At 43.0% G+C, this 17655-nt stretch overlaps 2 protein-coding genes across 3 annotated transcripts; one reads left to right on the top strand and one right to left on the bottom strand.

Moving 5' to 3' along the window:
- Nucleotides 1-433: 433 nt before the first annotated feature.
- On the bottom strand, nucleotides 434-10098 carry slc9a6a (solute carrier family 9 member A6a). Of its 2 annotated transcripts, none has more exons than XM_088989771.1 (16): nucleotides 9415-10098; nucleotides 8961-9160; nucleotides 8724-8801; nucleotides 8565-8641; nucleotides 8373-8485; nucleotides 8160-8265; nucleotides 7214-7355; nucleotides 6191-6296; nucleotides 6025-6113; nucleotides 5821-5934; nucleotides 5535-5646; nucleotides 5276-5429; nucleotides 4687-4717; nucleotides 4511-4596; nucleotides 4290-4395; nucleotides 434-3531 (listed from the first exon to the last, which is right to left on the bottom strand). In XM_088989771.1, exons 1-16 carry the CDS (start codon nucleotides 9752-9754, stop codon nucleotides 3298-3300), a joined length of 2088 nt encoding a protein of 695 aa, XP_088845897.1. In that variant the 5' UTR covers nucleotides 9755-10098; the 3' UTR covers nucleotides 434-3297. The 2 variants fall into 2 exon arrangements, with proteins under 2 accessions (XP_088845897.1, XP_088845898.1); XM_088989772.1 differs by having other exon boundaries at nucleotides 6191-6327; nucleotides 7224-7355.
- Nucleotides 10099-10312: 214 nt separating this feature from the next.
- taf7 (TAF7 RNA polymerase II, TATA box binding protein (TBP)-associated factor) lies at nucleotides 10313-17652 on the top strand. The gene is made up of 12 exons (XM_088989767.1): nucleotides 10313-10474; nucleotides 11111-11187; nucleotides 11268-11346; nucleotides 11523-11656; nucleotides 11891-12011; nucleotides 12088-12146; nucleotides 12553-12625; nucleotides 12878-12991; nucleotides 13634-13819; nucleotides 16351-16463; nucleotides 16916-16975; nucleotides 17420-17652. Exons 1-12 carry the CDS (start codon nucleotides 10456-10458, stop codon nucleotides 17462-17464), a joined length of 1080 nt encoding a protein of 359 aa, XP_088845893.1. The 5' UTR covers nucleotides 10313-10455; the 3' UTR covers nucleotides 17465-17652.
- Nucleotides 17653-17655: the final 3 nt, after the last annotated feature.

The raw sequence follows: 17655 nt of genomic DNA, 5'->3' as shown, positions 1-17655 counted from the left end.
AGAATAATGCAGCCCGGTAGTCGAGTGGTTTTATTCTTTGTCCCAAAGCTTGTCTCGAGCGACCCTGCACATATTCAGCACCAACCTCAGGCCATTCCTTGCCCTAATGGATGTGGAGGCAACTGTGCCAAGGACCACCCAGGCTCAACACGGTGAGGTTTCATCTGGGACGGAATGTGTTTTCCACTTGAAACTTTGTTGTTGTTGTTGCCTCACAATGCAGCTCACAATCGGGAGTATCATAAACAAAACACGTCTAATGAATTACTGCTGTGTTTTAATCCAAAACTCTGTTCCAATTTATTTTTCAAAATCCAATGATTGGTTCAGGTTTGTTTCTCATCTCTTTTTTTTTTATAAACAGGTGAGAGGACATGATATGAGCAGTATCTGCCACCAAATGGTCATGAAAAAAAGTCGAAAGTCGCCGTAGTAAGTGAACAGAGCAAGCTTTTATAGTCTGTGTCATACACAGAAAAATACTATTTTAGATTTCTGAGATTTTGTTTGTCTTGCCTTCAGAGTCCAGCAGGAGGCGAATTCATGCTTGTTATGTCAGACAAACGCACAAACAAAGAACCTGAATGCTACGGATGGATTGAATACAGTAAGCAATGTACATTTCATTCATTTGACAAGCTGAAATTTTCATTCATTACACTTACAGTGCTGCGTTGTTTTTCCAAGTCAGACACCCACACATGTTTTTTTGCAAAAAAAAAAAAAAACACTGAAAAAGAACATAAAAAATTAAGTACAAATGGCAACAACAACAAAAACATTGTGGGGACCTTGTTGAAGCATTAGGGCCAGGAAATGAAAGCAAACAAATTAATTTCAAGTTCCTGCACAGCAGAAGATAACAGTTGGTAGAAGACCTACCTCTTCCTTCCACCTCCATATCATCACACACACTCACACACGCACACACATACGCGCACACCAACACATGCACGCACGCACGCACAGACTTCATTTACTGTTCCTCTGTCGCGGAACAATTTAGATGTTGGACCCAAGACTCTAACAAACAGACAGTCACACACACACACACACACACACACACACAAGTGGGGCTAGTGCGGCGGCGTGCTTTCTGGCTAGGGTCAACGATAACATAGCGGTTGCCATGGCAATGTCCCATCAACAGTTCCTGCTCCCCCACCTCTTACGAGATGGCAGCTGCTCACAAGCTTGCTGCCCAAAATAGCCCCTCAAAGGCCCTTGTGGTCAATACAACACATCTGTATCTCATTTCCATCTATTATTATCTTCATCGTTGTTATCAGCTGTCATGCGAAAATTTCTCCAGCTTTTTGGGGACGGGGAATGAATTTTCAAGGGCCCCTATTTTTGACAGTGTCGTGCGGTGACAAGCAGGACAAGTAGATGTTCTTCCACAATTTGTCAGAACATCCAATTTGTATTTTGGCAACATCTTGTGGCCATTTGGAACTATCTTGGAGTAGAGAAGCCTCATTCTGGTAAAAGTAGCATTTTTCTACCTGTTTTTCACATTCAGGTGCAGAGAAACTATGTTGATGCGAATTTAGGAGCTTCGTTTTGATAAAAGCCGTGCTTTGCCGCCACCTTGCAGCATATTAGTGCAACGGTGCTAAGTGGACGTGAGATGAGATTGTTAATTCAGACAGAAGTAGCCACTACTTTCCTGGTTCCAAAAATATTCTCTTTGCAATAATGTTTAAGTAATCTTAATAATTTGCTTCACCGTTGTTGTAAACTCTCTTGTTTGTAAATGCTTTTACTTGTGTGAAGCTCACTGAATTGCCTGTGTATAAAGTTGCTTTGTCCTATGTTGAAGTGAGTTGCGGCCAGAAAAGTTTGGCTTCAGTGCCATTTGAAGACATCTTGATGCCGAGGAACTACATGGAAGTGAGTAGAACTTTCTTTATAGAAAAGGCGTTGTCATCATCGAGAAGCATTTATCGGTATACGGCAATTACTCACAAATGTTCTGTATTTGTGGCAGCATGGATTAGTAATTAGGGTGACTTATCTGGATGGAGAGTTGAGCATTATAACCAACTCAAGAAACTCAAAGGTAAACGCAGTAACGTTGTTAAAACGCTCTCTACAACACAAACACACACACACAGGCTTCCACACACATATACACATTCACGCTGTATTCACAGTCAGCGGCGCAGATCCACTGTGCGCAAAAAACACTTTTAGCCCCCGGACGTGGAGCGTATTGCTACCTCACGCACCCTCCTCAACTCAGAACTCCAACTGGGTTGAAAAGTCGCATCCCAGGCACTTGATTAACAGCGTGCGTACTGTTAAGTGGAAACCAATCATTAAACGGCTCCAAAGTTAAAGTCCTAGAAGAATCCTCAGCATGCAAACCAAGCTTACAGTACCGCTGCTATCTTGTCAGAAAGGAGGAGGGATAGCCGTTTCAGCACTTATTCCATTTCCAACCGGTGCGCTGAGTGGTCCATATACTAGTACGCTCTTTGCCGTCAATAGAGACAAACTGTACAACCACTATCTTATGAGTGATGTTTTTTCCGCTACTGCATTGATTGACATTTAGTTGTCAAAAGACTTGGACACACCAGCAATGAACTAGTAGGAGTCGGGTACGCTCATACCGTAACATTGTATTTCTCCTGCCGTTTTTTTTCTACATCTTGCTTTCATTAATATGTATTTTTGTGCACGAGTAAATTGTCTACAATAAATTGCATTAGTAATAATTATAATAATGACTGAATAATGTGCATCCAATGTTTTCTACTAGTGCAGAGAAATATCACAGTGTGGAAGAGAGTACGGTGTTTCTCTGTACTGTAATAAAGAGATTTGTAATTGCCTACTGATTCCACAAGTGAGCAGCGAAGCGCTAAATAAAGCAACCTCCGCTGACCTCCCCTGACTTGGTTGTCCCCAAAATACCAGTATATGGTACCAAAGCAACATTTAGCCCTGGCTCTGGCCTGCTTGCAAAAGCAGTGACAAAGCTATGGTTCACAGTCGTAGGAAAAAAAACAAACACCCAATGTCAGAAAGATGAGTCTTACTAGTGTGTTGAATCATCTGACTGACAGAGCGTACCAGTACATGGACTAGATGAGTACACGCGTTAGTGGGATATGGAAGAAATGCTCAAACAGCTCGCCAAAGAGTATACATGCTGCGCGTTGCTACGATAAGATGACTCCAAAGCCCAACTGAAATGGTCAAATAAATGCATTACAGTGATGGTGGACGAGAAGGGCGTCGTGAAGAGATAGCGGGAGAAGCGAGAAAAAGAAGCAGCCCGCTGCGCCCTCACAAGCGGCAGCGGGGGTCTGTGAAGGGCGGCTCCGAGTCGTCCATGGGCAGAACAAGGCGCGTTCCTCGCATCACCAACTCATGGTCGCCGTATGCCAAATCCCCGTCTGGGTCGTCGGCGGTGGCGCCGGGCGCTCGTGCAGCATCAGTGCTGACGGTGATGTCGCCGTAGTTGAGGTCGGCGTCAGTCAGGATAAGGTCAGAGTCGTCGTCCTTAATTTGACACTCGTTCTAGTTAGAGGAAAAGACTTCACCTTACACAATAATATGCGTTTGAGAGAATATAGTCATCCCCCTACAGGTAACAGAATTTGAAATTGTGTCCAATCTTTTTAACCACTGTATTTTGAGGGTGAGCCAAAATAATTTCAGCATCGGGCAGAAATAGAAAAACTGCCCTAATACAGTGATACCTCAGCTCACGGACTTAATTAGTTCCCAAAAAGTGTGTTTAAGGCGAAAAGTTCATCTGGTGAACATTTATTTCCCATAAGTAACCATTAAAATGAGAATAATCCGTTCCCAGGTCCCCATTAACCATAGTTTTCTACTAAATAAACCTTAAAACTACACAAAATATACCGTATTTTATGTATGATAAATGTGCTATTGTACTGTAATTAAATAAATAAACTGTACGGTATAATAAAGTTGTTTTATTTACCTTTGTGAGGGTCGTTGATGTAGTTGCCTCTTGATGATATCCAAGAGATGAAAAGTTCGTGAGCTGAAGCGTTCGTATACGGAGGTATCACTGTACTTTTAGAAGGAGGGCAGCGTAGATCGCGTTTCTCTCCAGATGATGCGATGCTTTATGAGGCTTATGAATGCATAATCCAAAGTACTGCTTCTTGTTTTCTTTATTATCTCCATTTTAACCAATGTTGTTGACAACAATGCATGACCGATAGTGAAAACTTTTATGTCTAGTTAGCAAGTAGAAAAATATCTAAAAAAATAATCTTATCATGGTTCAAAATTGGTCTTACCTCGAAGGCCTGCGGGCTAGTGAGGAAGTGAGCCAGGGGCCCGCAGCAAGCTGGTAGCGTGGCTGTGAGCGGGGGGCCGCTGTGGGTCAAGATGGGCTTCAGGTAACTTGGGGCCCAAGGTCAAAGACCACACATTTTATCAATGAAACAGTTTCAATTCGGACCTGCACGTCTACCCTATGCTGGCCGAGCCGCGATTAAACATAATTATGCAAGGATACTTGTGGTCAAAGTTGTACCAAATCCGGAAAAGCCAGGCACTTTCCTGTTTAGTGCTTCGACGCTCTGAACCATCGTTGATGCTCGTCTGTGCAAACGCAGTTAATGTAAACCTGCATTGTTGTGTTTGACAACAACAAAAATAATACATGGGTCATGTCAACAGAGCTGCACTCACAGAGTTGTCTTGGTCAGCGTCCACTCCAACCCTGTCAATGAAAGAAATCAAAGGAAAAAATGCATATTGAATTCACGTCTTTAAAAATGGATATGTTAGAACAAGGGTGTCGGCCACATAATATTTACGGTTTGCTCTCGGGGCTGTAATGAATTTGGGGAGGCCAATAGAATGTTTAATCCCCTCCAGTTATTACTTATAGAGCGCAGAACTAATTCAATAACTAGTTTTCAAATTTGAAGTCAAAAGTAATGACTTTTTTTTTTTAATTTTGGTTTGGACTTCAGCAAGCATCACGGCACTTGACATGCTTGATTTGCTGTGACGGGCTGAATAAAATGATGTGGACTTGACTTTGACACGTGCATTAGAACAATCAACTGGGAATAACAAAGCAAAACATTTTAAAAGTATGAATCTCCAGGTAGTAAGCGATATATTGCTTCCCATCCAAAATGTACGCAAGGCAAAAGGCCAACTCCATAGTTAGGTGATATTTCCAGTCTGAGGGACTCGTGTATTTATGAGCTACGTCTCAATACTTTTGGATGCAGAACAATTGAAAAAGGAGTGTTTGGAAAGTCAGTACCGTATGCGCTGGCACGACAACATCTGCGTGGTGCCGCCGCCGCAGAACCACACGGTGAAGAAGACCACGAGCAGCGTGGTTGAAAACATCATCTGCCGCGCGTACGTGGCCGTGTCCCGGATAGATAAGGCGAACGTCATGGCGCCCCGCAACCCTGTCATGACATGAAAAAAGTGAACAGAACCATGGGACTTATGCCACTTCACCGGAGTCAGGCTCAAGTCGGTAGTTTTAGGAGAAGTGCCTGAGTGTGACTGACCCGCGAACATCATCATGTGCTGGAAATTGGATCGGATTTTGTTGCGTCGACCCAAATTGAGGAGGAAGGAAAGCGGGTAGATGTTAGCCGCTCTGCCCAGGAACACTGCCACCTAGGAGGGATGTTGGTGAAGGAGGAATCCTGGCACAATTCAGTGAACAGTGAATTGTTGTTGTTTTTTTTTTTAATGGAATTGATCCACATTGTTGCTTTGCTGCCATATTGTGACATCTGTCGGCACTTACAACTCATTTTGACATGAGCATTTTCTTCCCCAAAAGGATACAAAAGCGCCAACGATGAACATGGGGTTAAAGACGTGATTCTGGAAAGTGAAGAGGGTCAGGCCCATGTAGGAGAAGATGAAGTTCTCCGCCAGGAAGTTCAACAACTCAAACAGCTGCAACGCAAAGCATCCATCTTGACTACATTTCCCACCCCCCCAAAAAAACAACCCGACGGTCATTGTGTTTTTTTCTTCTAGTCTGACTTGTTTGGTGCGGTCCTGGGACTCTGGAGACAGGTTGTTGAAGGTGTAGTGCGCCTGAGTGATTCCACAGAACAATACCGCCACCACACCTGTGGCACAGCAAAATGAAGATACCGTTAGAGTGTGTGTGCGTGCGTGCGTGCGTGCGTGCGTGCGTGTGTTAGACCTGTGAAGCCACACGCCTCAGCCAATAAGAAGGTGCTCCATGACATGAGAAAGAACAAGGCCGTCTCCAGCAGCTGGAAATCTCTCAACTTTGTGAACTTAGTCACGTGAGGGCGGTTGTCAAGGAGTTTAATCAGGCAGTAAACAAATATGCAATCTATGATTTGGCGCCATATCATGGTGTCATGTTGACCGGGGGTCGGCAATTCCGGTCGTAAAGCAGCACTAATGCAGTTGCTCATTTGAAAGACAACAAGGAGGCCAGAGGCCTACCCTTTAGACCAAGATAGTTTTTTTACCACCATCTTGTGGCAACTTGGTGCCAGAAGATGTACGTTGCAGTGAGAGCTCATGACTAGCCACAATTTTTGTTAACGAAATAAAATACAAACAAAAATCTCGGAAAAAACTAGCTGAAATTACTGGTGACGTTCATACAGCCATCTAAAAGTAATCCAATGAAAGTTAACAGGATTTAATTATGTTTTTGCTTTAACTTTGAGCACAAATGTCCCCTTTTTGTCAATATCACACATCACGTTTTTTAGATTTTGCACTTAAACAATACTCCCTATAATTAAAAGCAAAGCATGAAACCAAGACAAAAAAATCCAAAAATAGAACGTAAAACAAAGTGTTAAAAATATAAAAACAAAAACATTAAATTTCTCTAAAAGACCGTTAAAGTAAATAAAAAAGCCAAAAATCAAAATGAAATCATGAAAAAAAATGCAAAACCATTACAGCCCTGCCGGATACAGACAGAGCTTAATTGGGCATTTTGTTATCTAGCAGAAGAGGATTTAATTGTTCTCCTGGTCACTATTCATCACTGTCGCAAACTAACATGATTATCGTAACTAATTAATAACTTTATGGAGCAATGAAGACAAACTGGATAATTTGTCACAGCACATCGAACGGCAGTGTTGCTGTACGGTGACACTGGTTGAGAACTACAGTATTGGATGATACCCGAGTGTCACTTTTTTTTTTTAGGTAAACAGAATGATGAATAGGATATGAACGCTGTGACGACACCGGTGACCACGCCGAGAGCGAAGGAGCCGCTGAAGACGCCGAGGAACATGCCGAAGGACTTGAACATGGCCACGACCTCGAATGTGTGGCTGTTGTTGCCCTCCGGCTGGTAAGCCACAATTGACCTGCCGACAACATCCACCAGAGACGTAAATGGTTCAGGCTGAGCATGTTGCTAGGTTACACATTGGACGTGCACCCCATTATCAAAAACAGAAATGTGTGTGTGTGTGTGTGTGTGTGTGTGTGTGTGTGTGTGTGTGTGTGTGTGTGTGTGTGTGTGTGTGTGTGTGTGTGTGTGTTTCAAGAGTGCGCATGTGAATTGGAGATAATGTGTGCTTGTTGTATTGTGAATGAATGTTTGTTTGAAAAAGACAAGCTTCGCCAGCTACCTGCAATCACAGCAAAAAGTGGTTTCTCATTTGCCGACTTGCGATATAAATAAAAGATTAAAAATAGCACACCCGAATAGTGATTTGTCTTTGCGGTCTCAAAATATTCCCGTCGCCACCTTCTACTGAGTGCAGCCGTTCGCTGGCTCTCTCTGAGACGATTCACAGGGATTATGCGAGCCTCTGTAGTGATTTTACGATGAATATTAATGTGAAAATAACACAGTCCCATGTCACCAAGGATGAGATGATATTCTAGTGGAGGCCTCGTGCCCAAACTATGGCCCGGCGGACTTTTGCAGGCTGCCATCCATCTTTCAAGTGGCAATATTTCCATGGGACAGACAGTATATAAAATGGGAATTTGAAAAAAAAGGCTGGAATTGGGCAGTGCGAGAAGGGAGCGTATTAAAAAATCCACTACTATTTATAAAATGATCACAAAAATGGATTAATTTGACAAGCGCTCATTTATCTTTGATGTTGACACATCTCGTCTAGTAATCGTAATGAGAAGATATACGCGGGGGAACTCACGAAGAAAGGACGACGGCCACGGCGTCGTTGAGCACACTCTCGCCAAACAGCAGCGCGTACAAGTCGACGTCCACTTGAAGCTCGTTGAAGATCGCCAGCACTGTCACTATGGCAACGGAAGACACACATCTATTAGAATTACGAGCTGGGTATTTATCAAGGCTTCTATTTGGTGACGATGTCAATTGAAAATAAGCACAAAAAAAGACACACCGGGGTCGGTGGCAGACACGATGGCGCCGAAGAACAGGCAGTCCGTGAAGAAGAATTCACCGCCGAGTTGTCCCATCTGCTTCATTAGCATCACACAGCCATACATCAACAACCTGGCAAAAACAAAAACAAAAAACATGGCAATTACAAATCACAACAGGTGTTTACAAGCATGACACGTGAGAATCTTACCCGATGACGAAACAGGAAACGACCGTCCCCAAAAAGGCGTAGGCAAGGATGGAGCCAATATTCCGGAAAAAGTGTCTCTGTAAACAAGTCAGACAAACTCTTGTTCAGCCTGAGTGCATGTTAATGATGTCATCAAGAGGAGAACGAAAAATTAGTCACCCGCTTCAGGCTGTAACCAGCGTGGAAGATGATGGGCGGCAGGAGGATGTTGAAGAAGACCTCAGGATCAAACGTCACCTGAAAAAAATAAACGATTAGGTGATGTGTTAAATAATACAGCAGATGTCCCGAATGAGCAAAACAGTTTGAAGGTATAATGACATGAATCAGTCATGAAAAGTTGCCTTTGTTAATTAGGTGATTTTGCTGTGAAACTCTCGTCCCTTTTCCCCCCACCTTGCGCAGCATCTCGTTGTCCTGCACGTCGTCCACTTCGCTGGCACTGATCTCACCCTTCAGCGTGTACTCATAGAACTTTCCCTTGGAGTGGACAAGCAGTGTCGCTGGGCTAGCATTGACATGACAGCTCAACGTCACGTTGCTGACGTCACGCGAGACGTGGATGCCGTAGCGCAGCACCACGCCCACCAGTAAACCTGGACACCAGACAAGAAAATAATGTTTTGATTTATCGATGTAGAAACCGTGTATGGGAAGTTTGCACACTTAAGTTCACTAAAACTGTTTACGTGCTGCTGTTTTTGGTTAGCAAGGGAGTCTACCACGTCTAAGACAGGCACACCTCCCATGCCGACATTTGCCATCCGGAAATACCCGACACGTGACGGTTAAACGTTATTTACATTGCCTATTTACTGTTCAGAACGAATCTATGGTGTTAGAGGCTCACCATAAATCATCGCCAATCCAGTTTCATGCAAGAAGCGGAACCTGCGGTGTTTAAACAGCCAAATGGTCAGGATGGTGAGGGTGAGGAGTAGGATAAAGATGAGCAGGTCAGCACTGTCCTGCCGATGACTCTCCTCAGCCTTCTTCTCCGTGACGATGTTCTCCATGGCACTGTCCTCCTCCTGCTGTTGCTGCTGCTGCTGCTGCTGCTGCTGCTCCTGAGATAACGAGGATGCTCCGCACACGCAGAGAAACAGGCTCACCGCCAGCAATGGCAGCAAGCGCCGCAACCGCGTCCCCGTCCCCCTGCGGCCTGAGCAAACAGTCCAGTCCAGTGCCATGGGCCTGATGTTCGGCCGCTAAACGCTGCGGCGTCGACGTTGCTGAATCCCAAACTTCGGCAAATATCTCACACGGACTGGAAGACCAGGTAAAAACGACAGCAACAGAGGAATCGATTCTGACCCGGAAGTGAAAACGTGTTTTTTTTCTCGTGGGCGTATAGCAATACTTCAACTTAAAAGCTTCACTGAGAAAAGGTGCAAATTAAAATCACCAAAAGAAACACGATTGATTTCTTTGAACATATTACATTCTTTCTTTATTTCATATTTCATACAACTGTTATTCCGCATTGTTTTCCCTCACCAATAAAATATTTCTTATTTTGAAGTCCCATATTGTTGCTATTGTCAACAAAATAAAATTCGTATGGTGCAAATTAATTCAGACATATAAAAATAAATAATTACATAATATCATGGTATTGGCGCGGGTAATATCATTTATTCGAATAATATCTACTGTACTGTAATTGTATTTAATTACTTTTTCTTCATAATGCGTAGTTTTGTGGAAGATTGACTTTTCCGATGATTACGTGAACGCAGCTCGTACTCTGTTGTTTCGACATGTTTGTTTGGTGACCGAAGATGCATTTGTGGTGAATATACACTCGACATTATTTTGTATAGTTTTAACGTTTGACTGGTCACATCAGATCATCGCATTCCGCGGTTTCGTGGAAATTACAAAAACGAACATGACATCGAAACAGAAAGGTACGTCCATTGCCCATCTAGTTTGGTTAGCTTGCTACGATAACACCATCTCGTTATTTTCTGCACCAACAATAGCAAAACAGCAACACAAAAGCAAACCTATATTACACGTGTTTTCAATACATGTGTTTGTTCGAAGAAGCACCGTAATCAAACGGCTACGAATTGTAACCACTGTACTGTTTAAAACTGTACGACCAAAAATGAAGCGTATTTGTAACATTTTGGATTACACTTACACAGAGCAATGTATTTTACTGCAGTAACGTTATTTAATCCAAGCAGTAGTCAAATGTGGTGTAGTTGTTGATGTAACAATGTACGCATATGTCGGAAAAATGTAGTCTGCGTTTTAAATAGGAAAAGGCTCGGATTTCCCAATCGGGCCGGTCCAGTCCTCAGCAAGCCTTGTTGAATGAACCGAAGAAGCCTTCTCGCATAAGAAACGAAACACAACCAGATCTGTCGAGGTGCGATCGGTTGAATGCCTGGAGAAACAAGTGACCTGGATCAATGAGAATATCCACAATCGTAAAAACAAAGTGTTCTTAGCAAATACAACGAAATGAAAAGACGTCAACATCGTGTGCCGTGGTTATGAGCATGTTAACGTGACATTCTTTTTGGCTCCAAAAGTAAGTAAAGTTGGCTCCAAAAGTAAGGAAGATGCTCCCTACGAGTTGGAGAATCAATTCGTCCTGCGGCTACCAACAGTAAGTTGCTTTTTCTTTTCCTTAGTCTGTGAAATGAAGTCTGACCAATATTGACCCCACTACTTTTTTTTCATTGCTAGGAGTATGCATCTACCGTCCGGAGGATTGCCCAGTCTAGTAGTATGAATATGAAGGACAGACTCACCATCGAATTGCACTGTGAGTCACCTCTTTGTATGGGATCTGAACATTTTAGAAGTTCATCTTTTTCAGAGAAAATTGGATTGTAACTATTTGTGCTACTTTCACTTTCTGCTATAAGACCCTACAAGACATCAGATGTATGCTCATATGTTTTGATTTGTTTTGTTTGTTTCACATATATTATTTCACAGCTGACGGTCGCCATGGCATCGTGAGAGTAGACCGTGTCCCTCTAGCCTGCAAACTGGTAGACCTGCCCTGCATCATTGAGTCTCTCAAAACAGTGGACAAGAAGACATTTTATAAGACAGCTGATGTCTGCCAGGTAGAGCAAAGTATTGTCTTGAGGAATAAAACATTCCTGGCTCTATGACGTTTGTGGGTGCGAATGGCTGTTGACCAGTTCCGGGTGTAGTTTGCCTTTTGCCCAAAATCATCCGGGACAGGCCCCCTACTGCGTAAAAAGTGTGGAAAATTAGGTGACAGATGACAGAAAAAGAGACATGGGCGTATTCATTCAATCTCACCAAAATATGTAATGTACTCTCTGTGTGTTTAGATGCTAGTGTGTACACTAGATGGAGACCTCTACCCTCCTTTAGAGGAGCCAACAGGCACCGATCCCAAGATCAAGAAGAAGGACAAAGACAAGGACAAGAAGTTTATTTGGAACCACGGCAGTAAGAAGACAAATGCGGACGTGTACATGCGTCACACGATCATCTTTGCCGCGCTTATCTTCTTTTGCACCCGCAGTAACTTGTCCACTCAAGAACACGCGCAAGAGGAGATTTCGCAAGACCGCCAAAAAAAAGGTTTGCAAGTATTTTTCTTTTTTGCATTCTCAGCTCTTATTAGTCTTTTTAGCATCCCCCTCTACTTTGGCTCTTATCCAAGTAGGCGTTTACATTTCTTATAACAGCACCTCTTTTGAACCTTAGATTTACTTATAAATAAAGCCCTTTCATCTTGGTTTGTTTTCGAAGGCAAAGCCACCAAGAAGCAATTTTACCGGCGCTTCTTTTCAAAGTGAAGGCGCACGTTTCTTGAGCGCTACGCTTCAACTTTGTCTTTCGAATTAATCTTCCCAGAGGTGCAGAGTTGAGTCACATCGATTTGGCTGCTATCTCTTTTTTCATCGCTAATGTTCCCACTGGCACTTGGCCATGTGCTTTAAAGCGTGCTCCATCTCTCCACCCCCCCCCCCCCATCACCTCACAGTACATCGAATCGCCCGACGTGGAAAAGGAGGTGAAGCGACTGCTGAGCACAGATGCCGATGCTGTCAGCGTTCGTATCCTTTCCTAAAGACTTCATCCGTCGCGATACGCAGGAGGCACAAAACAGACCCACAGCTTCTCGTATTAGCTGACATGAGGCCATACAAAACTAAACAAAGCAGGTCAGATGAGCTGGTAATTCTAAAAATGTGAACCTCAGGGCTGGTCAGGCCATTTCCCCGTTCCCAGTTTAGTCTCCAAGGACCACACTATCTCAGAGGGGTTCACCAAACTTGGCATGTTGACCCTTGACCCGTGATGATCAGGATGGGAGGTCATAGCAGAGGATGACATGAAGGATGGAGACCAGCACGGCTCTCTGGCCAACCTGGACTCGTCACCTGGCACGTCGGGACACAAGATGGGTCATGGATCCTCGAGTAAGTCATCTGCACCCAATAACTTGGCGAAAATGGAACAATTCTTGCTTCACTAGGCCAAACTTGTTTTACAAAATGCAATAGGAACAACATTTTTGGGGGAAATGTGCCTCAAAGGTCATTTTCGGAACATTTTTCGGAACAATTTTGTTTGTTTGGTTTTTATATACAGTACATTATAGTTGATTATTCAAGTACAGTCAAAAAATATTTTGCTATACAGTATTGAAGTAAAATCCAAATGTTCAAACTGCTGACTTTCACAGAAGCTTGCACTATATTGAATATTCTTATTTATTTAAGTATGTATGTATTTATTTGTTTGTTTTTTTTCTTTGTCTTTTTATATTATTTTTACAAATAAGTATTTATATGTTTATTTATTTATTTATTTATTGAAAACACAAAATTTGAGGTACACCTGATTTAGTTTTGTCTAAATTGGACAAATCACCGTTTGTGACGTGGCTGCGTTTGCAGCGTAAAACTGAAAAAAATGCCTATTTATTTTGATATGAATCAATATTTTGTTCGACTTTTGGGGTTCCGCTATCAATCATAACGTTTACGACAGCTGACGTGGTCGAAATGTGTCAGTCTCTAATCAGAGTTTAACGTGCGATGACTCTTTACGTCGGCCAGCCCAGCGTGACGAACTGCGGGAGATGTTCAACGACATCAGCAGCTCCAGCGAGGACGAGGAGGACGACGGGGACCGCCATGAGGACGAAGACCTGAATATCGTGGACACGGAGGACGACCTAGTCCAAGACAAGATGGACGAATCCGACCCTGCCCAACGAGAGTTGGACACAAACAACCAAATAGGTGAGAGTGGATTTTTATTGCGAGATTGCTATGGCTGTCTTGACCAAGGCGTCCTTGTTTACATTTTAAGGCCTGGGGGCGCCTATCGAGGAGACTTTTTTTAACGTTCCGGACTGCAATAAATCGTAACCCATTCACTGCCAGACGATGTGCAAAAATGTGTCCACTGCAGTGCCAGGGTTTTTGTCAATTTCACTCAAATTCCATTTTTTTTATTTCGAGCTTACTTGGTTGTAGATTTACATGCATTGAAAGGGGAGTCAGCTATACAAAAGGTAAATGCTGCCCCCTCGTGCGAGGGAAAAAACATTGCCATAGGTCTGACCGGAGCTTGATATCGGCACTCACCGCAAGAAAAAAAAAACGAACAAATTCGGGAATGACGCTCCACGTAATGCTTATCAATTCCAGAATAAATTCGGGAATGGCAGTGAATGAGTTGACAACCGAGTCCTTTTTTGAATCGGTCTCCTGCAGATATTTTCTTCATTTTGTCATCTTAAGAGGTTTGTCTTTTTTCGAGAACGTTTTGAACTTGCGGTCAGCGTTGTAATGTTTTGCTATTCACCCGTTCATGCGCCTGATAAACTGTCCACTATAATCATCACTGTCCCTGGAAGAGTTCATTAAAGTCACATTTTAGCAAAGGTAGAAACGTCATTTTGACTACACAAACACAAACCTTCTCCACTTCCCGTTCCAAAAGGAAAGGAATGTTGGATTTTGTGTGATTTGTCTCAGTTGTATCAGAGCCCAACGTTGAGATGTGGAAGATTAACTATAAAGGATGAATCTGTAAAATCTAAGACATGTTGAGACAAGATTTGGTCATCTTATAAGAAACAAGTTGCATTTTTACAAATGGTAATATAATGACCAACATTTTACAAAATGATACCCCAGTAGTTAATGTTATGTATTTTAATGTTCTACCTTTATTTTAGGAAAAAAGCCACTATGTTACAAGACCCCTTCGGTTTTTTCACCATTTCCTTCAGTGATGCATAATTTGCAAGATTGCTGATACGTCATTAACTGATCTTTTAATGGGTGCAAAGCTAATGCAAGGATCAGGAAGCTGGAGAAGCACACGCCTAGACTACTTGAAGCCAAGCTATCCAGGTCACACACACAGACACGTAAATGTGTAGGCCGACGTTCACTCGAATGAAGCGCTTTAGAGAGAAGCAGCGTTGCCGCACGTTGCAACACAGGCGGTTGCCTGGACCTTTTTCATCTCCATTTGGCGGCGCTTTCAAGCCTGCAATATCAGTCGCCAGCTTTGCCTCACAAGTCTTCTTTGGACAGTCTCGTCCAAGTCCAGCTCATGAGAATAATGATTTGTTTTCATGCATTTTATTAATCATTCAATGGAAGTCAGGATCAAAGAGTAGATTTTTCTTTTAGAGAAGGGAAAATGGTCATCTCATTGGACTAATTTGGATTAAACAAAGAAAAACTTTACTCTTTCATATGACAAATATTTAATTTCAACCCTTTTGAGGACAGCGGTCACTACAGTGGACATCTCATGTTATCATTACTGATTTTAACTCCTCGTTAGTGCTAGACACTCCTTCTGCTTCTGTCGTTTTTTATTCCTTTTACGAGCTGTTCTGACATTGTCGGAAAAAGTCGCAAGGGGAATAAATTGCTTCCGATTAGTTGCAAGGGGAGCCAGAGTTTTAGAGTTGAAGCGAGGTAGCAGACCGTCGCTTTAGTGTAATTTAGCGGCCGCTCCGTACGCCGTCCTGAGCAGGCTCATTTAGTTTTCCTTTGAGTGCTTTTGTCCGTTCTTTAAATACGCGTTGTGCTCATTAAGCACAATTTCTGACATCCTGACGCGAGCCGGGACGAGCCTCACCTGACTGTCAGCCATATAAAAATGACCATCATCCTACTTTTTTTCACTTTCCCCACAAGAATACAGTCTTGTTAAAATTATCGTATTTTCCGCACTATAAGGCACACCCTCAACGCATTCACTTTACTGATATATGCTGTATGCGCCTCATCAAGATTTGGATTTATGACTGCTGCAGTAGTTGCGATAGCTCGGTATCAATAAAGCTGTACAGCACAGGTGACAAAGTCAAGGCCCGGGGGCCAAATCTGGCCCGTTACATCATTTTGTTCGGTCTGTGAAATCAAATAGGGCATATCAAGTGCCATGATGTTGGAACTGAAATTTCAAACTGGCATATGTAAACCACAATAACAGTCATTATTCTTGAAAACTAGTTATTCATTAATTTGTTGTGGCTTTTGTATGTAATATGTGGAAGAGATGAAACATTCGAATGTTTTCCCCAAATTCATAACAGCCCTCGAGAGGAAACCGTCACTACAATGTGGCAAAAAATGAGTACAGCACCCTTGCTGTACAGTATTACTCAGTCTTGTATTCCTTTGAGCAGAGCTCCATCTAGTGGATGCATAGCGCAAGCGCAATCACTATTGTGCCTTCGATTCGATGCGCCTTATAATACAACTTTTTGTCGTGACATTCTCCCGCTGTTTGTTGTTTGCAGTGATGGAGTACCAAGTCCAAATCAGCGGCGTCAAAGCCAAACTTCAGGAAACGCGAGCCCGCAAGAAACAACAGGAAGAGCTGATTATGAAAGTCGAAAACCAGGCCCTCAAAGTGAGTGAGCACACGCACAAACTTGATGAGATTGAAGTTGTACTCGTGCAGGCATATACATAAAAAAAAAAATCAAACAGACTGAATCATGTTGTAATCTTAGAAGTCATGACAGAAAGGTCGTCATTTTTTAATTGTTACGTTGGGGGAAATAATTGCTAATGGGGACAGATTGCGTTGAAGCTGGCGGCTGAGCTGGCAGCACAACGAGTAGACAGGGCTGCCATTTAGCGCTCCCGCTGTTCTCTTTTTTCGGGGGTGGGGGGGGGTGTACACGCCGTCTGCGGTCGTTAACATCACGGTCGCCACGCAAAAAGGTCAGCCGTGTCTGACTGACATTCCGTGTGGCCTTTCTGTCCCGGCGGAGATAGTCGCTCGCATTTAAAGCCATTACAATTGGAGGAGGTGCGAGAAGGCAATGTCACACAAATGTCCCGTCTTTCTTCTCCTAGAACCGATTCCAAGCGTGTTTGGATGAGATCATTCAGCAGGAGGAGCGTGAGATGGAGCAGGTCAGACTTCCTTCTGCACAATCAAATGCCTTGAGGGTCAAGAAACTATGTTGAAGTGTGTTTGATAGTCCTTTGCTGCCATTTTGTGGCATCTGGAGGCATGTTTAGGCTTTCTTGATACACTTCTGAGTGATGCTGGCTAACTGCAAGTCCCGATTTGAATGTTGGCAGATTATTTTTTTTACATGATGTTCGCCCTTCATTCTATAAACTGCATTATCCTCTCAAATGATCATGTCACAAATTTTTGACGACCTTCTGCCAACGATACAAATTTCCATCACACCTAAACCTGCTTTGTTTGAATCCGCGCAGCCTAAACTTGTCCCAACTTCCAACGTGTTGGCATTTCTGTTCCTCTTAATCGATATCGCGATCTCCTCAAATTTATGGCCACCTCTGTTTTGACACCGAGACTCTCCTGCGTTTCCTGTTTTTCAACAGCTGGCCTCGCTCCAGGAGCAGCTGGACTCGCTGATTGAGAAGTAAACACTAGGGAGCACCATCAGCACAACAGGAAAAGTGGATGATTAGGAGGAGGAGGAAGACAACGTGAGCCTTGACAGATTTCTTTTTAGTTTGGTATTTTTACACAGATCACAGATAGGGTGCCAATTTGCATATCAGCTCACATCATGTTTGTAGTCGTGTCATTAAAGTGTTTTGTTTCTATCGAAGAT

Source organism: Hippocampus bargibanti, linkage group LG02, assembly GCF_051943395.1.
Source record: "Hippocampus bargibanti isolate YZ-2025 linkage group LG02, ASM5194339v1, whole genome shotgun sequence".
NCBI classification, from domain to species: domain Eukaryota; kingdom Metazoa; phylum Chordata; class Actinopteri; order Syngnathiformes; family Syngnathidae; genus Hippocampus; species Hippocampus bargibanti.
This window is presented reverse-complemented; position numbering and strand designations above follow the sequence as displayed.